This window comes from Seriola aureovittata, chromosome 6 (assembly GCF_021018895.1).
Source record: "Seriola aureovittata isolate HTS-2021-v1 ecotype China chromosome 6, ASM2101889v1, whole genome shotgun sequence".
Lineage (NCBI taxonomy): Eukaryota > Metazoa > Chordata > Actinopteri > Carangiformes > Carangidae > Seriola > Seriola aureovittata.
This window is the reverse complement of record NC_079369.1, coordinates 2,440,090-2,462,357: the sequence shown is the minus strand read 5'-3', so window position 1 is coordinate 2,462,357 and position 22,268 is coordinate 2,440,090. Positions and strand designations below refer to the sequence as shown.

Below are 22,268 nucleotides of genomic sequence, written 5' to 3'. Positions count from 1 at the left end.
AACAGCAATGGGCCTAAGGAGGAACCCTGTGGTACACCTTTTTCCATGATCATTAAATCTGAACCGCCCTGAAAAAAAAGACACACTAGCATCTGTGGAGTATGAATTACACCACAGTAAAGAATGTTTAGAAAGACCAATAGCACAAAGTCCGTCTAAGAGGAGGTATTGATCAGCCATTTTAAAAGCCTTAGTAAGATCTATAAGTAGTACTATAATAGTCGGGCACGTTTCCACATTAATTGAACTTCACATGTAGCTAGAGACCACCACTACCACTACCTGAGCTTAGATAACCTGCTGAACATCAACTGGACGGATTGTTGTAAAGGAGAAGGAGCTTCCTCACAGTTAGATGAGAGACGGAGGGAAAATGCTGGTTGAATGGATACTGTAAATTATAGATAATTAAATTTCTTTACTGACATCTAATGTGAATAGTGGAGCTTTTGGGGTTTTTAAAGTCATTAACTAAACATTCATTTCTAATAAGTAGATTTAGCATTTCTTTCATCAGCAGAATCCCTTGTTAAGATATATTTTTCCTAGGCCTTATCTCTTTGTTTAAAAACACTTATAAGATCACCATTTATTAAAATTTAATGTCTATAACATGAACAAATTCAGTGTTAAAGAAATTTCAGGCATCTTCAACCGAAAGGTATCAAATGAAACCGCCATTTATTTTTATTATTAAATCTTGAACAGAAAGTTGAGTATAAATATTTTTGCATTGTCTTATCGTGATGAGTCTCAGTCGAAGATGAGGGGCTTCAGTATAGTAGGCTCACTTATGACTTTAGGTTTATACTGCCAAATAGGTTTCCATCAGTGAGGGATGAGCATTAAGAGTCACGCAAAATAATCATTTCGCTTGGACGAAGAGTTATTGGTCGACAAAATTAATTTTTTTAGATTCTAATGGAGAATTTTCAGGCCTGTAAATATTCCTCTAAAATGGATTTACGTTCATTTAAACAAAGAGACATTCAAAATACATGGGATTCTCTGTCGGTAAAACAAGTTCAGGAGACAGATTTGAAGAGACGCATGAAGCCACTCCTCCTCCTCCTCCTCAGGTGCAGCTCGGTACAGAACAAAGATGTCAAGTTTAATATCTTTATCAGAGATGTTAATATTCAACCATGTCTCAGAGAGTGTAATTACACTGGGCTGATTATAAACAAGCCAGGCTCTTAAGAGATCAGTGTTTTGAAGTGATATTCAGATGAATTACATGTAGACCTTGAACAGTGTTATTTATGCAGTTATAGATACAACAGAGAGAGAAAAGAGTATCAACAGATTGTGTCTCACACACACACACACACACACACACACACACACACACACAGCTGCTCTAATGAATATTTTTATATTAACAATTTTTAAAAAAACGACGTGTCAGCTTAGTTTTCTTCCAGTGCTACAAGCACTGTACTTTGCGTCTAGCTTGCTTCAGTCTCGCTGCTCTCATCAGCAGTTTCAGGTGCAGCTGTTACCTGTTAAACTGCTCAGCAGGCGGATAAGTTAGCGACTGGCTGGCGAAGAAACAGATGGTTTCGGGCATATGGTGGCCAGAAAGTTATGACTTGAAATAAGTTTTAATGTTGCTCCGTCTCTAGTGAATTTATATGGTAAATACACATGTTTGCTACCGGATTTATCAGAGCAGTTTTGTCAGTGATGTATTTACAGTTTGTTGTGCTCTTGTTCCCCAAGTGCTCGAAAACACGAAAAAGAAAAAGATCTGTTTGAATTTGAGACGAGCATTTCATAAACCGTCAGTATTTCTGTTGCATTTCTCAGTTACTATCTCCGCCCCATATTTCCCATCGCACATCTGTTCGTAACCACCGTCACATTCTGGTGAATGTTGGAGAACCTGTTAACTGCCTGTTAAAAACACAGTGTTGAACTAAACCCAGCCTGTGTTGTGAAGCTGCAAGAATCTCCTCTTTCTTATCAGCCTCTCCGTCTCCAGGCCTTCCCCGTGTCACTCTCTCCCTTTTTTTGTCTTCTTCCATTGCTCTTCTTTCTTCACTAATTCCCATCAGTTGTGCGATTATTTCCCCAAAGGCCTCAGCCAAGGCAATTACTGCTGCTCACCTGTTTAATCAAATTTTCTCCGAGTGGATGCACACTCTTCCCCTCTTTCAGAAACACTCTCTAATTGTAAATATCAGCAGGCTGGTGCCAACTTTTGTCCTCCAGACTAGAATATGTTGAAATGACATTTTGGCGATAGTGGACGCTTCAGAAGACCCACCAGGGAAGACCAAATACTTTATTCATCATTTCTAACAAGCACCACTTCATGGTTTGATCTGTTCGCTCACCAGAGAGCCGCTCAGTTACTGTGACTCATTTCCACACATTTGTTTCGGATGTTTGACCATTAACTTATATGGGGCCAAACTGCGGAAAGGATGAGTGAGTGTAGTGGACTGGACGTCAGCAGGACTTTATACCATGTGTAACATTTAATAAAGCTTGCCGAACAGAGAGCAGATCGAACTCCATTTAAAAAAATTAATTAACACCTTTTAATCATTTAAAAAGTCTCAGCATGTGTCATGTGTGATATGTCGTCCTGTTATAAATCTGTGAAAATCCGCTCCATCGGGCTCCGTGTCAATCGGATGAGGCCATGAAAAGGCTTTTATGTATGTTTTTTTTTTATCCGTAAAGAGAGATGTCAGACCGGGTCTCCTCTTGTCTCTCAGGTTGGATCGCTATCCTTGGTGCGCTGTGGCTTTTGGTTCTGGCTGACATCCAGGATTTCGAGATCATCTTGCACCGGGTGGAATGGGCCACGTTACTGTTCTTTGCTGGCCTCTTTGTTTTGATGGAGGTATTTAACATATAAATATATATATATATATATTTTTTTTTTTTGGCATTTGATGAACTCATTTATATTTTTTGAGGTAAAACTACAAACTGATGCCAAACAACTTCTGTTTTGTCACATGTGGTAATTATAGCAAATAAATAAAAAAGTGAGCCAGAAGAAGAAGACAACAGGATCAGCCCTTGGATCTGTTTACAGTACAGTCCGTTACTGAGCTTACAATCTGAAACCTAATTATCTATTTCTTTACACATCAGCCCCCAAAGTGGGAGGATAAAAGGAAAGTGCAGTGTCAGCACAATAACTGCTGTGTTGTCTGTGTGCAAAACTATCTGTTGAATGCATGAAACACTGTAGTGTCATGAAGCAGACACCGTAAGGAATGGCGAATATTTTCTTGTTCTCTCTGTCAATATTGATAACAAGAATAGATTTGTCTCTGTCTTTTTAATGGCTGCTAAATAAAAACCAAATAGCTTTTTCTTCTCTTGGTTTAATCTCACCTGTAACTAATTCTCTTCATATTAATCTTCTCTTCATTTTTCAGGCTCTAGCCCAGCTGCAGCTCATCGACTATATTGGAGAACAGACAGCACTGCTAATAAAAGTGAGGGATTTGTTCTTTCTTTCTTTTGATTCTCAACCTTAACAATGGTCTCTCAGGGCTTCATGCGTCTGGTGTAGTTGATAACTGGGCACAGGTGACATGATATTGCATTTCATGCATATTGATCCTTTTGTTCAGCACAGCTCTGAATTTAATTATTTTGTTTACATGTAATTCGTGTCAGCGGTTGAGAGGAGTCTGAGGTAATTCTCACCTGTGTGCATCATGGCAGCAGTGTGTGTCTTAGTAGAGAATTGCAGCAGTAATAGGTATGTCAGCTTGTGTTTAGACTGTTGGCCTGTATAAGTCGAATAATCACACATGACAGGTGGGTTGCTATTCATGGTTTCTGACCTGCTCAGCGTCGCCGAGCAGTGGACAACCTGCTGGGTAGAAGTGCCGTGGCCTTTTCTCTGAAGTACAAGGAGTGGAAGGATGAAAGGAGTAGATATTTTCTCCGTTAACCTGGCCATGCAAACGTAAGAGAAGAGTAACCAGAGGGTTCAGGCAGCGTCATGCTTCTCGCTGGGTGAGCGGCACCAGCTCAGAGATAAACCTCAAACACACCGGCACGACCTGTGGTCATGTCACACATTCAAACAGCTTCGTCCTCCCAGCTTCTGCCCGCCGATACGAGGTTCTGTGTCAAAGACTGAACATAATTGGTGTGTTTGACTTGAATGGGTGATATGGCTGGGGGGGGGGGTGCACATCTGAGTGAAGCTGAAAGTCGCACTCATCTGTCGCTCTTATTATCTCTCTTCCCAGGCGGTGCCAGAGGACCAGCGCTTGGCCATAGCCATTATTCTGGTGATGTGGGTCTCGGCTCTGGCGTCTTCGCTCATTGACAACATTCCCTTCACTGCCACCATGGTAAGAGACACCAGCGGGACGCTTTTAATGTCACACATCCAGTCATTTGAATTGAAACGGCCTTCACACATATTTGTTACTTAATCTTCCTTTGAGCAAAACTTACCATTTCAAGTCCAACTCTGAATTGTTTTATAGCTCTAACAGCTGTAAGAAAACAGCATGAAGATTTTCTCCAGATGCAAAAGGTGTAAGCTGAAGCTGCAGCTCATATCCTTTTAAAAACGCACGACATGAAAGAAACAGAGAAAAGTTTACACTTCCCTTTTTCTCACCACAATTGTTCCACAAATTTGCGCCTGTAACAGAAAAACAACATTAGTCCTGACTCCTTTTTACTCAAACATGCATGTTGGCTTTAACAACTTTGATATAAAATCAGATGGGATTTCCTCCCATACGTGCAGTACCACACACAAGCTTTGTCCAGACTTAGAAGTAAGAAATATTTTATTTTATATATATGTAATCAGTCCTAGCTCTAATATCTCATTACTTTTCTCGTGATGGAAATGTTGAGAGCTGAGTGAAGGAGGTTTCAAGAGACAGATATATATATCTCTCACATACACATGTGAAAGTTCTGTTGGACACGTAAACATAAACATGTCCTCCCTGACTCACATTGACTTTTTGTCTTCATGAGGACGATGCGTACTATCTGTCCCTGGGACTTTTTTTACATCTCCCTACACTTGCTACCAATAAGGGGGGCCGTGCTGTAGCCTTGGTTGCTATGGTTACTGCTGCTGATGGGAGTGAAGCAGCTGCACACTCACCAGGCCGGGGATAAACAATGAACCATGTTGACCTGTGACTGACCTCGTGTGAAGACACTTACTGAATAAAAGAAAGCAGACTAACTGATAAAGAAGAGACTTGAAAAGAGGAGTTTCTGTCACGATCGTGAAATCTTTAACAACATTGAATAAGTTTTGTTAGTTTCATGTAAGAGGAGCAGAGAGATTCTCTTTCTGTATCCTCCCATAAATATATATATCTATCTATATATATATAAATATACATATATATTCTGCCCTTCTGTTGCCAGCTGTCTGTTTGAGTGAAAATTAATAGATTGTACAGAGATCAATGTTTCACTGGTGTCCTGCCAGTCTGCTCAATGAAAATGACAGCGAGAAAAGGAAGAGATGTTATGCCACTGACAGGATGAGATGCTGACTCGACGGCTCCCCACCAGTGTATCCGGACTTTTGAAGATTTACTTTTTCTCTGGTAGATTTTTCTGCAAATGTTGTTCTACCTGCAGAGAAGAGGACTTCAAACTGCTTGAGATGAGAAGAGAGCACGTCCTGATTGCCACAATAGACTGAGAAAAGATTTGTTTTTTAAATTCGGATCAGACAAAATAATGCACGACTGAAACATTTTAGAGAGGCTTTCATTTACAAACGGATGGTTTGATTTTTTGGGTTTGACAAGAGTTAGACAAGAAGATCGATACCATTCATGTCCATATAGCATATATTAAGGTAAAGCTAGCAGCTGTTAGCTTAGCTTAGCATAAAGACCTGGGACTGTCCAAAGCTGAATAATCCACCTACCAGCACCTACTAGGCTCACTAATTAACATGTTGAATCTGGTTTACTGAATTAATATAAAAACAGAAGTATAAAAAAATTATATTTCGTTAGATTTAGTTTCCTTTGGACACAGACAGGCGCGTTGTTTTCTGTCTCTGTGCTAGGTAACCGGCATCTGGCTGTAGAAGCAAGTGTATTCCTTCAAACTTTGCTCTTCAAGCACAAACAAATGCAAACTATTGTTTCCTTCACAGTCCTTGTAAATGTTCAGAAAGGAGTTTGTTTTTGTAACCAGTCGCAGACATTTCGATCGATACAAGGCTGCGTACAGTGTATTCATGCTCTGCTAGTACGGTTTGTGAAAATGATGCACACAGCAGCACTCACTCATGCTGCATCTAGTTACACCAGCAGGAACCAATGCAAACATTACACCGCGATGGCTTTAATGTTTTCTTTATTTGTGGACTTATACTCAGAAGTTTCATAAAAGTCCTGAGAAAATAATCCAACTGTTCTGCCATCATGGTGGGATCAAGTCTGGCTCATCACCTGCTGTATGTTGCATCTAAGACCCATCACATATCGCAGCACAGATGGAGCCTCTGTGTTTATGTTTATGTGTTTGGTGCGTCGCTTGGACTAGGAAGTTTGACGACTTCTCCTGTTTTAGAAACTAAAAATCTACCGAATCAGTGCGTTTAACAAACTAAAAACAGTGTATATTATCAATCTGTCTCTGTACTCACAGATTCCAGTTCTCATCAACTTGAGTCAGGATGCAGATGTGAACCTGCCAGTAAAACCTCTCATCTTTGCTCTAGCTATGGGAGCCTGTCTTGGCGGTAAGCCTCTCTTTTTAATCTCTTCATGTAATAAAATATAAACTCAAGAATAAAGAAATTGTATGAGACTGTTTGTTTGGTTTTGGGATAGACACACAAAAACCTTCCGGAAAAATACCAGAGACTTTATAGTTTATCTCTGTTTGAGCTGTGGATCTTTACCGATGGCCTCTGCCAGAAGGAGGCATCATATGCTCTAAGTGACAGACACACTTTGTACAGCTGTGTCACTCCTCGGGGAGGTCAGGCTGTGCTTTTTGTGAGCGCAGCCCAAGGCCCCTTCAAAGCTTGCCTGGTTCAGGCTCTACCGCACCCCTGCAGCCGGGCCCTTCGGCACAGTGTGGCTCTGTTTGGGTGGGAAGGACACAAAGAGAGAGAGATGGAGAGAGCTGTCATAGTGTTTCAGTTTAATCAACTGCGCTGTGACAGGCCGTTATCGATCTGCAGTATTATGTTGCCGCTGCCCGGCTCCATCTCCGCACTGACACCTTTTGAGACTTGAGCTGTATCGAACGGCGGGATGGAGACACACACTGTCAAAATGTTGCCTGCGGTGGATGGAAAATAGTAAAAACTTTATACAGGATCAAGATGGAAAATATTGAGAGAATTCTGAAAGATTATTATGAATATTATTATAATAGTGCATAAATAAAATCCTGTGTTATTGCGCTCATGTTCTTGTAGTGAGTAATGTGAACTCAGACCATTTAATGTTTTTTCCTTTTTATTTAGGGAACGGCACGTTGATAGGAGCCTCTGCCAACGTTGTGTGTGCAGGAATCGCTGAGCAACACGGATATGGCTTTTCCTTTGTGGAGTTCTTCAGGTGAGCTCCTCTCTCCCCCAACGGCACTAAACATAATCAAACCATCCAAAGTTCGAAATAGGTTATTAACACCATGTTTCAAAATCTGGCTCCCAGAGATTTTGTTTTTATTTTTTATCTCTCTGGGTAATGACTTTTGCATCACTGTGGCTCCTATTCTGCCTGAAGTGGTTACTTACACATTAATGCCTGTCATATGTCACAAGAGGAGACGCCAACAATGTGAACGGAGTTGCCTCAGAACATTTATAAGAAAAAGCCGCAAGCATCAGAGTTCAGTGCTTGTATTTATGAAGTGGGTCAGAGCAGCAGATCACTCCTGGCTGACCAAAACGTCTGTCCAGAGACTCACATGTTTGGTCTTAAGTGTGGGATAAGAGGTAAAAAGCAATTTAAGAACTTTCTTACCTCAGGAAATGAACTTATCTTGGCCTTTGATTGTGTTTATGTGCCTCAAAGATGATACACATGGAAAGGGTCGTCTGCAGAATGAAGGATGTCTCAATTTAAAGCTTCATATTTGACACTTTACCTGTGTTTTATTTGAAGTGTTGATCCATAAGAAGATATATTTGTGGTTTTAAGAACCAAAAACCATCTCAGTGTAGTTTTACATCTCCTCTCTCAGGCTTCTCTCTGGAGCTCTAGTAACAACAGGTCGGTGAGCCAATCAGAAGAGAGGAAGCTCTGAGCCTCTCTTCTGATTGGCTGACTGTTTTCTGAGTGATCCAATAAAAAGATAGCAGATTTCAGATACACATTTAGAAAAAAACAAATCCTGCAAGGTTGGATGGTGGATCCAGGTGGGCGGGGCTTGAGGCATGACTGTTTAGTTGTGACATCACAAAGTTACAGAAGTCCTGATGGCTCATTTTAAGGCTCAGTTTTTGGATATGTGGCATTGTGTGGATTGCACAATTTGACACTTTCACAATATTTATGTAACACCTAGAACTTGCTCTATAATAAAAGACATGGAAATCTCACTTCCAACTATATGGGACCTTTAATTACAGCAGGTTAATTTTAATATAGAGTCTTATACGCATATAGCCAATTGTATTTTCTTTATTTAAAATAATAGCTGCATCTGTATATTTGAGATATGTGGTGATATTGTTACAGTGCATTTCCAAAGGCTGGGTAACATGACAGAAATAAATACTGTATATTTCCCTGCATGTAGTGAACATAAAAGGGGGTGTAACTGAAAGGGGAAATGAACAGTAGAAGAGAAGATTAGACTGCAGCCAGCAACACAGTTTTCATCATCGCTGTGTGAGCATGTGCAATGTGTGTAAGATCTGGCACCATTATTAGGTGTGAAACAAAATAGTGGTTGGACGAGGCTGAAAGGATAATTTCACACAGCTGAGTTAAATTACCTACTATTTTCATTTACACATAGGCAGCGTTTATTTTTAGGCCACGTGAGTGGCTTGCCAATATTTACTCACAGTCTAAATGGCATATTTGAAAATATCAATGAGTTTTGATTAATTTTATTATATTTTGCACATATGTAACCATGGTATGTTACCAAGTTATTTGCCTATATACACATATAAGCTACTCATTAGACATGTTCATTAAAAAGCTGTTTAATAATTCAAACTGTCAGAGAGACACGTCGTCGCAGTCTGTATTTTGCTGGTGTTGTAAAACTGTGACACTGACGCTCTCTCAGGGAAGTCGTCCTGATCTTTGCTGACAGTGAATGTAGGTGGTTTGCTTGATAAACATGAGCTGTGTTGATTGAAATGTGTTTGTGCAGGCGCATGTGTTATCTGGCAGAGGTTGGTCTGCTTGCGGAGGGGTAGTGCTGGAATTCTGGGTACTGGCACATTAGTGTATTTGTCTAAGCAGAACCAGGTTTTTTAAGGGTTTCCACCTGACCTTGCGTGGGATATACATATATATATATATATATATATAGCAGTGTACCTTTCTGTCAGTAAAATAACAGGAACCAACCTGGCAGACATGAGTTTGTCGTCTGGACTGGGCAGTGATTGTAGCTTGTGTCCCCTGCAGTGACTCTGTAAGGTCAGTTTATACTGAGTGTGGAGGGAATGAATCTGTAGCAACATGCACTCATGGTCCACAGGAAAAAGAAGCACTAACACACTGAGTCATAAACATATTATAAACATTCAAACATACATGTGACTGATTGAACGGAGTGAAAAGACTCACGGAGGGCTTGATGTGAGAACCGGCTGATGTTAATAAACCAAGTGAATGGTGAAAAAATGTCATTATATCTCAAGCATGGATGGTAAGTAGGCTGCCTCCCAAGTTGCCACCTGCTCACTAGTAATTTTCATTCTGGTGACGTAACAGCGAGACATACTTTGCAATTTGCTGGTCTTGGGGGAGTGGAAGTGGTCAGTGATGTTGAAAGAAGGATGAATATGGGTCTGATTAGGCTTAACATGCAATCACTTGGAAATAGCATGCTATTTGATTCACGGGACTACTAAGTGAACTGCGTGTGCTGATGAATAGAGGCAGAGTGAGACCATTTCTTTTTTCGGGGGGGTTTTGTTCTGCAACAGATCAGGTTTGAGTTGGTGATTTCGGTGTCTGCAGGTGGGATTTACATGAAACAGTGTTTGTGGTTGTGCCTAACGCTCTGTAGAGGGTTTTTCTTCATCAAATGTACATCTAAGAATCACGCGGTGACCGTTTGACTTTTTTGTGTGTATTCTGCCTTCCTTTGCATATTTATGGTTTCTCTTTAATATTTGCTGTTTTTAGCTGTGGGTGCGACTTTGATCCAGACTGAAATATCTCAACAACTGTTTAATGGATCGCTGTGAAATGTGGCACATTTGGACATTCATAAATCCTGAGAGACCAAAGCGATTTGTTAAAGCTCTACAATGAGGCTGACCTTCGTGTCTTTCAGTGAAATGTCTGAGCACCTGATGTATTGACATTGAACTTGGTGCTCAGGATGAACTGTAATCACCTTTCATCGAGTGGCATCACCAGGTCGAAACTTTAATTTGTCCAATACTTTGGTTTGTTACAACAATCCCATCAACCTCAGCTGCACGTTGTGTTTAGTGCTAATTAGCAAATGCTAGCATGCTAACATCATCCATCAGTCAATCAATAACTAATAAAAGACACATTAATAACACGTAACATTAATGTATGACTTAAGTTTTTCGCTGCCTCCAACAGGATTGAATCCATCTTTCTTAGTTTCCTAAACCAGGAGGAGCAGAGGGCCGGAGGAGGTAATGAGAGCGTGGTGAAAGAAAAGAATAACTGTAGCTGAGCTTTGGCACTAAGAAAAATCATTTTCACAATTATGTATTCATTGTTTCTTGTAACCCTCTCAATCTGGTTTGAAGTGCCACTAAACGTCAATGAAATAATCGGTGGAGAATGTGGTCAGAGTTTTTGTCCCTGACAAATGTGTTATTGACCGGACGGACTCAGGATCGTCCGTCTGCGTAGAATTTCCCTGAAATGAACGAGAACGGTTTCAGACTGTCAGCTCTGCCTCCGTCACACGGTCGCTGTGTTTACAGTTATTGGATAGAGAGGCAGTGCTCTCGGCTGAAGCGCTTGCCAGTAATTGGCCTGTCTGTGGCAAAGGGTCACAGCTGTTCAGAGAGACAGGTAAAGGGGGAGACACGTCTGTCCCTGACTCCGGGCAGCTGGGACCGACTGGTGCTGCATCAGGTGGTTAAATTCAGGAGCCCAGATGAGCCTCCAGGGGCATGAATGCCCTTTTCATATAGCGTCACAAAGCGAAATGAGAGGCCCCGCATAGCTCAGCAATTAGTCGGTGTGGTCCCTGTTGCTTCTTTCATGCCCCGAGGCCCTGATCAGCCTCCTCTCCTCAAACCATTAACCTGGGGAGCATGGCAAAAGCACTTCCTTTGTATGTGCTGTATAGTCCATCTGAACAGGGTATGAGTCATTGCCAGTGGTGTAAAAATTACCCACTGATACAGTTTAGTACCTCGTCTGCGTTTTCTAAGAGATGTTTGATCAGTGGTGCAAAAAGTAATATAATATTAATACACTTTAATATAAAAACTTACCTCTAAAACTGAATTTAAACAAGTTATTGTTGCAGTAAAATAAAATCTGGCAAATTAAAGTACAAAGAATTAAATAGAGTAAAATACCCATCAAGCTCAAGTAAAGTAGTCCCTCTAACCAGCGACATTTTCCAGCTGTTTCGAGGGTGATCCCGAGATGTTCCCAGGCCAGATGAGATGTATAATCTCTCCTCCCAGTCGGGTGGACGACCTCCAGGAAGCATCCTAACCGTTTCTCCATTCGAAGGAGCAGCGACTCTACTCCGAGCTGCTCACCTGCTCATCTCTAAGGCTGAGCGCAGTCTCCCTGCGGAGGAAACCCATTTTTTCCCGCTCATTATTTCGGTCATTACCCAAATCTCATGACCATAGGTGAGGGTCAGAGTGAAGATCGACTGGTAAATGGCGAGTTTCGCCAACGCTGCCCACCGCCCGTCCATCTCCCGTTCCGTCCAACAAGACCCCGATATACTGAACAGTCCGATGCTTTACTTTACCTACTTTACTTAAGTAAAAGTATCAGTAAAATGTACTTAAAGTATTAAAAGCAAAAGTCTTCATCCTGCAAAAAATAACTCGGTACTCAATCAGTCAAACCACACTCGCATTCAAACTCACATTTTAACCTTTAACGTCACCTGGACAGTTTAGTGACTGACACACACACACACACACACACACACACACACACACTGTTGCAGCTGGTAAACATGAGCTGATTTAAAAGAAGAAGACCATCATTCAGTCTCTCACCCTGTGCTGCCTCCTTTTGTCGCACCACAGAATTAATATTCGCATTCATGCAGCTCTCTCCATCTGCGGCTTGTGCTGGAAACAATGGTCTCCTGCACTGGAGACAACAGGTGCGATATTGTCATTTGCAAGAAATCTTAGCTTATTCAAAGCTACAAATCCTGTGTATTCTTGTGCAGTACATTCTGGACCACTCTGCGTATTGGATAGCGCAGGTCAAGCGTTGTCACAGGGAGCGGTGCCGTCCCGTGTCGGAGACGAGTGTCCCTCTTTATCTAAAGAGTGTCTTTGCGATTGCGATCAGGACGTTCACAGAGCTCCCATCGTATGCAATTAAATCAGCGTGTGAGATCACCGGGCAGAGTTCGGAGCTTTTCAACAAGGTGAACCTTGTTCCCTTTCTGTGCCGTACCCTGGCAACGCTTTTCACGTGTCCTCTGTCCCTCCATGCTGCGTCTGTGATGGGGAGATGTGTGTTGCTCAGCATAAACGGATTCACTTGTTGTAGAGGTGACCTCAGCTTGTCTGACTATGATAACACTTTAGAGATTCCTCGCTCCATCCATCTTAATTGGACTTTCATTTCACAGTCACAGTGGTCTCATGTTATTAGGCCATTAACAGGCCTTGACCTTGTGAAACCGTTTTTCATTTTTTAACATATTAGTAAATATTATATGTATTTATACTAGCTGTACTTTAAATGCCTTTATACACGACATTGGAAGAAATAGTTACCATAAGCTCAGACGACCCCCCCCCCCCCCACACACACACACACACACACACTACAGATCAATATACACACCACTCAGCTGCTGTGATCTTCCATCCACACTGCTGAATGCTGCATCACTGTCCGGCTCTGGAGTGTTTTACAGCATTTATTCTTCGGCCTGAGGGTGAGTGGTGGGTTTGTCTGTGGTCTGGTGATTTCTTTTCAGCCACCACTTAGCAAAACAATCCAATAAGAGCGGCTTTACTCCTCGTCAGCCATTCACTGATTATTTCATAGCTGTTGTGAGAGATTAACATTTACCAAACATATCAGTTAGGTCTTATCCTAAAATCATTTAAGTGGAAATGCAGTTTGAAAATACAAACAATAAGGCGTAACATACAGCTGCAGTTGCAGTTACAAACGTCAAATCCACCGAGTACCGAGGAAACAAGTAGCCTACTACTACTTTGTCGGGAGGCGGAGGCGGCCGCATCACAGTTCTTTATGCAGGAAAAACCTGGTATGTTCAGAGGTTTCGTGATCAAACGAGAGGCTGATAAAAATGAGGTGAAAGGTTCAGTCTTTGTTGAGGCAGAAGACGTGTCTGCCTTTACATGGCTGAAGGTTCCTCGTGTGGATTAAACCTTTGATGTGTAAACAAAAATGATAATCACTCTGACCTCAGTTCAGTTGGCCACTGAAAAACTTTGACTGTTAGAATTGAAATGGGCCACCACACCATACTGAAATCATTATTAATGAGCTTAAGTGCTTGACTAGCCTCATTAATCCTTAGTTCAAGTACTAATTTGACATTTCCACATGCATATTAAATGAAGACTGCATAATTTTATTCATCTGAATGAAGAAATAGTTGTAGCAATAAAGAGTAATCCACTGACACACAATTATCAGACAGTGCTCACACACATAAACCGTTTAGGCTTTAATTTAAGAACCTCTGGACCTTTCTGAGCCTCTTCAGTGCAGAAGATTCACTGACTGGAACGCAGTGAAAGGTCGTGTTAAAATGGAGCTTCTGATTCAGAAAACTTTCTATAAGAGATAGATATAGAGATAGAGATATAATATAGGTCACGAGCTGCTAACTTTTTCCACCCCTCTTTTATAAGGAAGCACAAAATGCACATGAATAGCTTTTGAAAACTTTAGTGGTTAATATCTTTGAGTGCAGACCGCTCTCTGTATGTCTGAGGATTTGTGTGTCTCTTTTTTGTGTGTGGCAAAGCATTTACTAAACCCACTGTTCTGTGCTGTTCTTCTTCATGCTGGTATTGATATTTGATTAGACAGCTCTTGTTTATGACGCAGTGTAACAAAGGATAATGAGGATTAGTAGTCAGAGCACTGCATTTAGTGCTGAAACGCTCATTTTTCTGTGAAATATTAAATCATCCAAGCGCTAATCTTTGCTCAGATGTCAGAAATATCTTCAATAAGGAACTAATGTAAATAGTAGTCTTAATTGGCCACATGTGGGATTCTTTATTAGTCAAAGTTGAACATTTTATCCCAGTTAATGTTGGTAATTCTGTCACCTGTGATCAGAGCTTTGTGAAGCCTGGTACATACTTTACATTCTCTGGGGATCCTCACAGTGTTTTCACTCATCTTTGTTTATGGAGCGATTTGCATTGAACATGGTGCATATAAGCACCAAGGAACACAGTCTGAAACAATCTCTCAGCGCGGCCAACAGCAGCATACTTTCAATAACTTTTGGTCCAACAATAAAATGGACAAAACAGAGTGAACATAGTAAACAGAGAGGGGCTGCTACTGGCCCTTTAGTAGGACATTCTTTTATTTTGTCAAGTTTAATCTGAAGTGGTTACAGTACAGCCACACACACGTGAGTCGATGCATTTCATTACGCCCTATTCCATCTATGGTTGTGACTCAGTGACTATCTGACTATGAATTTCTTTCACATTTAATCAGCTGTACAAGCTCCACATTGACATGCACGGCTTGATTTCTTCTCCTTTTGTGAGCAGCATGGGCGCTGTGGTTACACTTGCCATCATCAGCCGGGCTTATTATACTGTAGATAAGAGACTCCAAATCAAGGTGTTGTGTTTTCTCCCACCAGATAGTGATAATAAATGCCAGCAAATGGGATAAAAATGAATAGATTTACCCCCTGAAATATTCAGATTTCCATAAAAAGCAAGTTCACATTGGAAAGTAAAATCAAAACCAAAGGGCACCTGTGACTCACCGCCCATTAAATACTGAATCAGAGTGAATCATGCCCAGGTAAACGGAAAACACTCGCAACAAAGAGGAAGCTTTTACTTTTCTTTTGCACAATTAACCTTCCCATTTCAGATAGTTATCTGTGAGACTCTCTCTGACTTGGGACTCGTGTGTTTGTGCCACAGTGGCTATCGTGATGAAAATATACATCAGCCTAATGGATGCAAAAAAAAAAAAAAAAGAAGCTGTGCCCGCTGCTAAAAACCACAGTTCGACCAAATGGAATATAAAATTGTGTTTCTGTTGGTCGCCGGCCAATGGACGGACAAACAGCCCATTATGCTCACCCTATTGTAATCACGCTTCATCATCATAATAATTGGCCATGCAAGTGGAAATAACTGGCTGTTATCACATTCCATTCATCTCAATAGGAAGATGGTGGACAGTGAAGTGAATCATCATCATCAGTGTGGTGAGGCAGCAGTAGGTGTTCCTGCTTTATTTGGTGCTGACTTATTTATGGCATCTCTCACTTGACTGCAGCCTCACACGGCTCCATTACACTAGTAGGAAACATCTGCTGTAAATGATATTTTAACGATATGGGTGCTCTTCATTTTTCAGTAGGGGTGCTATAGTTTTTAATCGTTTTGCTGCCTTGATGGAGATGGATTGGCGGCACACTATAACTGTACATGTATTTTCTTTTCTCTGTCGTTGTCCTGTAAAAACCGATCTGTGTCACACACTGGGGGCAAACAGATCTCTGGCCCTCGGAGCAGCCATGTGTCCATATAGGACATGGTACACATCCAAAACGACAAACCATCTGCAGTTCTGGAGTCGTCTAAGCGCACATTTGAAATTGATGATGCTAATTCAGGAATGAAAACTGGGAGGGCAGTGGCTTGTATAGTCAACTTAATTTTCCATGGTTACTGCTACTTTAATGGCAGTGATCATCGCATGTTGACCCTAAAAAAAATGCCAGGCAATATCGCAGCTTCCAACAGCCTCTCACCCCCCCCCCCCCCCCCCCCCCCCCCCCCCCGGCCACAGGTGCCCAACTTTAGACTAGTTAGTTGTGTGCGTTGGCGTGCACTCGAGGGCTTTTCAAATTCTCCCTACAAACACGATGTGATTTCACTCGGCCAAATAATATGCAACCCCGTTTTAACATCTCGGTGGGGCTTGTCTTGGAGCAGCAGATAGCAGGGGGGTGGGTGGGTGGGGGGGGTGGGGGGGGTTACCTGCAGGCCGAGGTGTCCCGGAGCGAGCCACTGAATTGGTAGCAGCTCTGAGCTCCCTGTGCAGCGGGCTGAGTGAAAACAGAGTTAACCCTGTGGGGAAGTGTCACATGTCAGAATAGGCATCAGTTCTCCTGGCTAAGAAAGTTGGCACATATAAAGAATTTGACTGCGGTCTGTCGCTGCCAAAGATCAAAACACATCCAACATTGGAAAACCAACAAAACTAGTTCAACAAAGAGAAGCAGACTTTTGACTGTGAAAGAATAAGAAAGAATACGAGAGGAAACACTTCACTGAACTTTTGCAATAATTTTTTCTCGAACGTGTAATTAAGCAACAGTGTTAGCATCTAAAAATACGCAGCATAAAAACACCTGTTCTCTAAACTTAATATTTATTTCCCACATACTATAATTTGCTTCTGGTAAGTACAATGGCATTAAAGACTCCTGTTTATAAATGTCAGCTGAGCTGCAGGCAGACAGCTGACTCAGCTCTGAGTGCCGCTCCACCTGTTCATTCTGGAGAGTCATTAACAGACTTTACAAATTTACACAAGAATCATGTTGCAGAGAAAGTGTTTCTTTAAGTGAATCTTTATTTTGACTGCTCTTTTTTTTTTTTTTTCCTGCAACAATTGAGAAAGAATAAACACCGCTGTTAACTTCAGTGTTCAGGCTTGAGTCTAGTTACTGTCGCAGTAAAACGGCTCGTTTTAGAAAACAGTGACAAATGACCTGCCTCTGTACGACTCTGGACCCTGTACTCATCACTGTCCCCACCCACTAAGATTGATCTGCATCATTTTAAACTTTGTCAGCAAGAATAAAACGTCGACTGACCCTGTTGTTCTCGTTCCTCTCACAGGTTAGGATTCCCCATGATGATAATGACGTGTATGATCGCCATGTGCTACCTGCTGGCCACCCACATTGGACTCGGATGGAACATGTAATCCACACCTGTTGTGCAGAGCCAAAGAGACTGTGTGTGTGTGTGTTTGCGTACGTGCACGTGTGCATGTGACCAATCCTCCAAGCATTTAGAGTTTCCGCTCACTGTAATGTGACGTGGAGCCTGATTAACCGATCAGATTACAGGCAATATCTGAAGCATTGTAGCCATATTATATTTTTTACAGTATGGAAAAGTGTCTTTGAGTAAAGTGCAGACCATCAGGGACCCGAGGTGACAGGAGCTTTGACCAAAAATGTGTCTTTACTGAAAAAATGGCCCCACTCCTCAATGCTGTGCATGGTGCTACTTCCTCAAAGGGTTTAACTGGTGTAAGTGATTCCAGTCCAGTCGCCTCCGGTGTCAAGACTGTTCTGTTTACAAAGAGCAGCAGATAATTTATCTAGACATGTAATACTGTATTTGCTTTTAGAGACTCTTAGAACACTGATCTGAATGTTTCACCCATGGTTTACAAAACTCATGTTGATATTTTAAAGGAACCACAAGCCCCAGTGAAAGGGATTTTATAACAGTTTATGTCTCATATTTCTTTGTTGGATTCCCAAATCTCAGAGGTCTATAACTGAATCTGACAAACAAAAACAGCCTTAATTAAATATGAAAATTACCGATTGTTTAATCAGATTAAATAAAAGAGATGTAGAACGTTATCTAAACATTGTATACTATCTATTGTACTGTGTACACAGTGATCTCATGTAAACTCAATGATTTAGTTTAACCGTAATGTAGAAGAAGTTTGATTATGTAAATACTCTCACATGAAATGGACAAAAAAACTTTGTCCCTTGTCCAGTTAAAACGGTTTCCTGTATTTATGGTGCGGCCCGACAACCTGGACGTCGTCACTGTTCGAGGGACGAAACTCTCCGAACGTTCAGACGCAAATCAATGTGAATAAAGTTTGTGATGTTTCTGGATTTCATGTGGCTCAGTTTGGTTCTGTCATTCTTTATCAGAGGGACACATTTACTCGTCGTGAGGATGAAGATGTGCTACAGCCTGTGAAAACGGTTGCGTTGACTGACGATGTCATCAGAGTTTTGATGATGTCACAGTGTAAGCTCAGGTTGAGTGGAGGGCAGGAAGCCTGCTTTTCATGGAGACGGAGTTTAAAAGAAGTGGGTATTTAGTTGACAGGGAGGGTAGAATGAAAGATGCACATGGGTTGCATTATGGGAAATGTAGTATCCAGTGTTTCTGGAGCTTAACCCATGGTAAGGAGGAGTTGGTTTTCACCATTATTTGTCTCTGGCAGGCACCCCAACGTTACAGCTGGGGTACTTGTTTGATATTAGGGACTTTTGCAATTTGTTAATAGGTGTGATTTTTTTTTTTTACATCACTGTGGATTAGTTTCTGCAGTGATTAAGTGGCTAATGGATATTTTATCAAGTTGAAATATTTCTACCACAGGAAGAAATGTGATAAATAGCTGAAAAGTTTTAAGATGTACATCAAAAAACAACAGTATAGTTCAGGTTTATCTCAGACACTGAAGCCTGTTTGGTTCTGATCGAGGGCTGCGACCTTCACTTTCTATTCAATTTGATATGAGAACAATCTACTGTATTCTTGCTTGTACTTTGCTGGCACTATCATTATTGCTCTGTCCACCCACACATTCCCACTTGAGCTCCCGGTGTTCTGGACATCCTTTAAAAAATGTTGAAAATCACTAAATGTGAAGGAAGGCGCACAGAGGTCATTGGGTACTCAGCAAAAATAAATTGGAGCAGTATGATAAAACAAGTTACTGGTGGTGGAGCATTTAGACGAACTGAGTGTGGATTTCTCATTTCATGGTAGTTCACAGTGTTTCCTCTCATGTTGCGCTGTTGTTTTTCTGCTTCATCCACAGCTCTATTCTTACGCTGTTTATTGGCAGAAGCTGAGAGTAAAACTGACTTGCATGTTCCTTTTAATGAGTCAGGCCCTGAGCCAACTAAAACCCGAGTACACAGATCAATGTAAATAGCTCCTCTAGGTCTGTTGTTTCACATTAAAACCCCAGGGAGCGCAACACCTCGGAGTGTGGAACACCCCAGTTTGTTATCGGGAATCTGTTTGTGTTGCCAGTACAGAGCCATGCTGTGGATCACAGAATTAATTAGATTCTAATTAATTAAAGACACTTACACCCTCGGAGAACTCTACATCATTAATGTAGTTAATGTGTTCCGGGAGTTACAGAAATTTATGGCTGCAGGCTCCTATGTTTTAGGAGTCATCTTGCTCTGCACTAAGACAAGCTACACCGCATGCCATATGTTCAAATGTATGTTTCCCACTACTCAGACAACATTTACTACACTTTGCATTTTGTCATTTTGGATCTTTACTACTGAACCATTGGTTTCAGAGCAGGAGCTTTTGAGACAACTGCTGTTTTTTACGCCTGTTTACATTTTGGCGAATCGGCACCATTAAAAGATGCTGAAGTTGCTATTAGCAGTTCCTATCTGGGATGTACTTGTGGATCTGCTGCCAACTTTTACTGGATTATTTTGATACTGAAGAAAACTTTAAAACAGTGATGACTCACAGGGAAGTTCTGGAGCTGTAAGGTGCATCTCTTTTTTTTTTTTTTAGAAGTGAATATTTAGATGTTTATTTGGGATAGTCTGAATTGATTATGACTCAGAGAGGGAGTACAGTTTTTGACACTAAATACAACTCATGTCTCTCCCTTCAGCTCCCCCCCCCCCCCCCCCCCAGTTCACTGAATTTCCAGGAATCAACAAAGACTCAAATCAATATCAGTTATAAGGTTTTTTTTCCAACTATTGAAAATAGAGATCTTCTCTTTTCAGTGCTGCTTTTCTCATTGAAAGGATGTGATGTACATGAGTGATATTACTGGGAGCTCAACATTATTGATCCACTCAGACGTCAAAGTCTCCCTCCAATCAGAGCCCATCCTCCATTTGTTTACCATATTACTGGAGTCAAATAGTGAAATGTTAAGATGCATCAACCCATTTTTTCTTTGAGTAAAGCCACACAGGTGTTTCTTGTTACTCCGGCTGATTGGACGTCTCCTCAGGCTCGGTGGGTCCAGTCCCTGATCAAAACCCCAACACTCCACCCAAACAGTTGTTTTCACTTACTTTTCCTGATTAGACCTTGTCTTCTCACTGTAGGGCATGTACACACTGTGCTTGATTGACATCTCCCTCAATGTTCTGTCTGTTTTGAAGCATCTTTTAAGATTCAGTGTTATCATCCCCAGAATCTCTCCAACCAGCATCAACCTGAAAATCCCAGTGTTGCTGTGCAGGACCTTGAATTTCAACCTGGCAAACTACACATATGAACAGATGCACCGCAAATCCCAAATAGAACAATGTGAGCTTGCTGGTTGGACAGTGTCCTCGCTGTGACACATGCCGCTTGTGCCATGCCAGCCTAAATAAACAGCCTGGGCAGCAAGAAAACAAAGCAGACTCTACCAATGGCACACTAAACAAAGGAGACCAGTACACACACAATGTCTGTGACATGGGGGAGTCATGGAAATTAGATTGACTCTGCCAACATTTGCAAGTTATCCAAAGATGATTTTCAACTTTGGCCTGAGTGGTGTCAGTCTACTACAGCGCCTGCTGCTGTTTCATTCATTTTCTACCCCTTATCCTCTAGTAGGGTCGCGGGGGGGCTGGAGCCTCTCCCAGCATCTTCTCAGGCGAGAGGCGGGCTACACCCTGGACAGGTCGCCAGTCCATCGCAGGGCAAACACATAGAGACAGACAACCATTCACACTCACAGCCACACCTATGGTCAATTTAGAGTATCCAATTAGCCTAGTCCCTATTTTGCATGTCTTTGGATTGTGGGAGGAAGCCGGAGAACCCGGAGAGAACCCACACTGGCACGGGGAGAACATGCAAACTCCACACAGAAAGATCCCGCGTCCGAGCCGGGACTCGCTGAGGCGACAGCGCTAACCACTGCACCACTGCACTGCAGACAATTTAACTTCAATTGAACATGACAGTAATTCTCGTCCTCAAATGTCACTAACAAGTTCTAGTCATGTCACAGAAGCTTCCAGAGCTTTTTTCTACTTTCCCTGATCTTGTGTTCACATCCTCCTGACATTTCATTCAGTAAGAAGTTTTTGAAGCGGCAGAATGAAGTTCCTCAAGCTAGATGCTAAAGATGCTAAAAGTCATTTACTAAACCAATTAACTTTTAGTTAACAAGAGAATAGCTTTATACAGTTATTCAAAAGATGTTTAGGTAACATGAACTCTGGTTTTACAAAAAACAACAAAACAAAACATTGCTTTACATCTGCCCTTTTTTCAATGCAATTTGCATACATGTGCAAATTCAAATGAAAAGCTGGTGAATGCATTCATGAGACATCATTTGAAAAATAACATGACTAAAACACAACCTACATCAGTTCATAAATAATACTTTTTATATTTCGTTGTCCTTTCCTAACTAGGATATACTTCATACAACTACTATGAAAATCATAATATCCCATCTACATCTTCTACATCAAGTTTCAGGCCTCTGAGCCTAATATTATGGGAGCTCTGTACTAGTTAGTTTTTTCAATGGTGTCCAAGAACCTCTTTTAAAACAAAAACTGTGGAAAACCATTTTCTAGCCAGAAAGCTAACGAACACAAGCATACCCTCTGTCAGGCAGCCAGAAGGAGGGAACATGTTTGAAAAGCGGAAAGAAGTTATGTGAACTAAGTCGCTCGCT

General features: G+C 41.4%; 1 protein-coding gene across 1 annotated transcript in view; it reads left to right on the top strand.

Moving 5' to 3' along the window:
• Positions 1–18,462, top strand: part of oca2 (oculocutaneous albinism II) — a 42,954-nt gene extending 24,492 nt beyond the window's left edge. The window contains exons 18-23 of the mRNA XM_056378840.1: positions 2,727–2,854; positions 3,402–3,461; positions 4,230–4,334; positions 6,631–6,724; positions 7,460–7,553; positions 17,432–18,462. Of these exons, the coding sequence (XP_056234815.1) occupies positions 2,727–2,854; positions 3,402–3,461; positions 4,230–4,334; positions 6,631–6,724; positions 7,460–7,553; positions 17,432–17,519 (569 nt within the window). The 3' untranslated portion in view covers positions 17,520–18,462. The remainder of the gene's footprint in view (positions 1–2,726; positions 2,855–3,401; positions 3,462–4,229; positions 4,335–6,630; positions 6,725–7,459; positions 7,554–17,431) is intronic.
• The last annotated feature ends 3,806 nt before the right edge of the window (positions 18,463–22,268 follow it).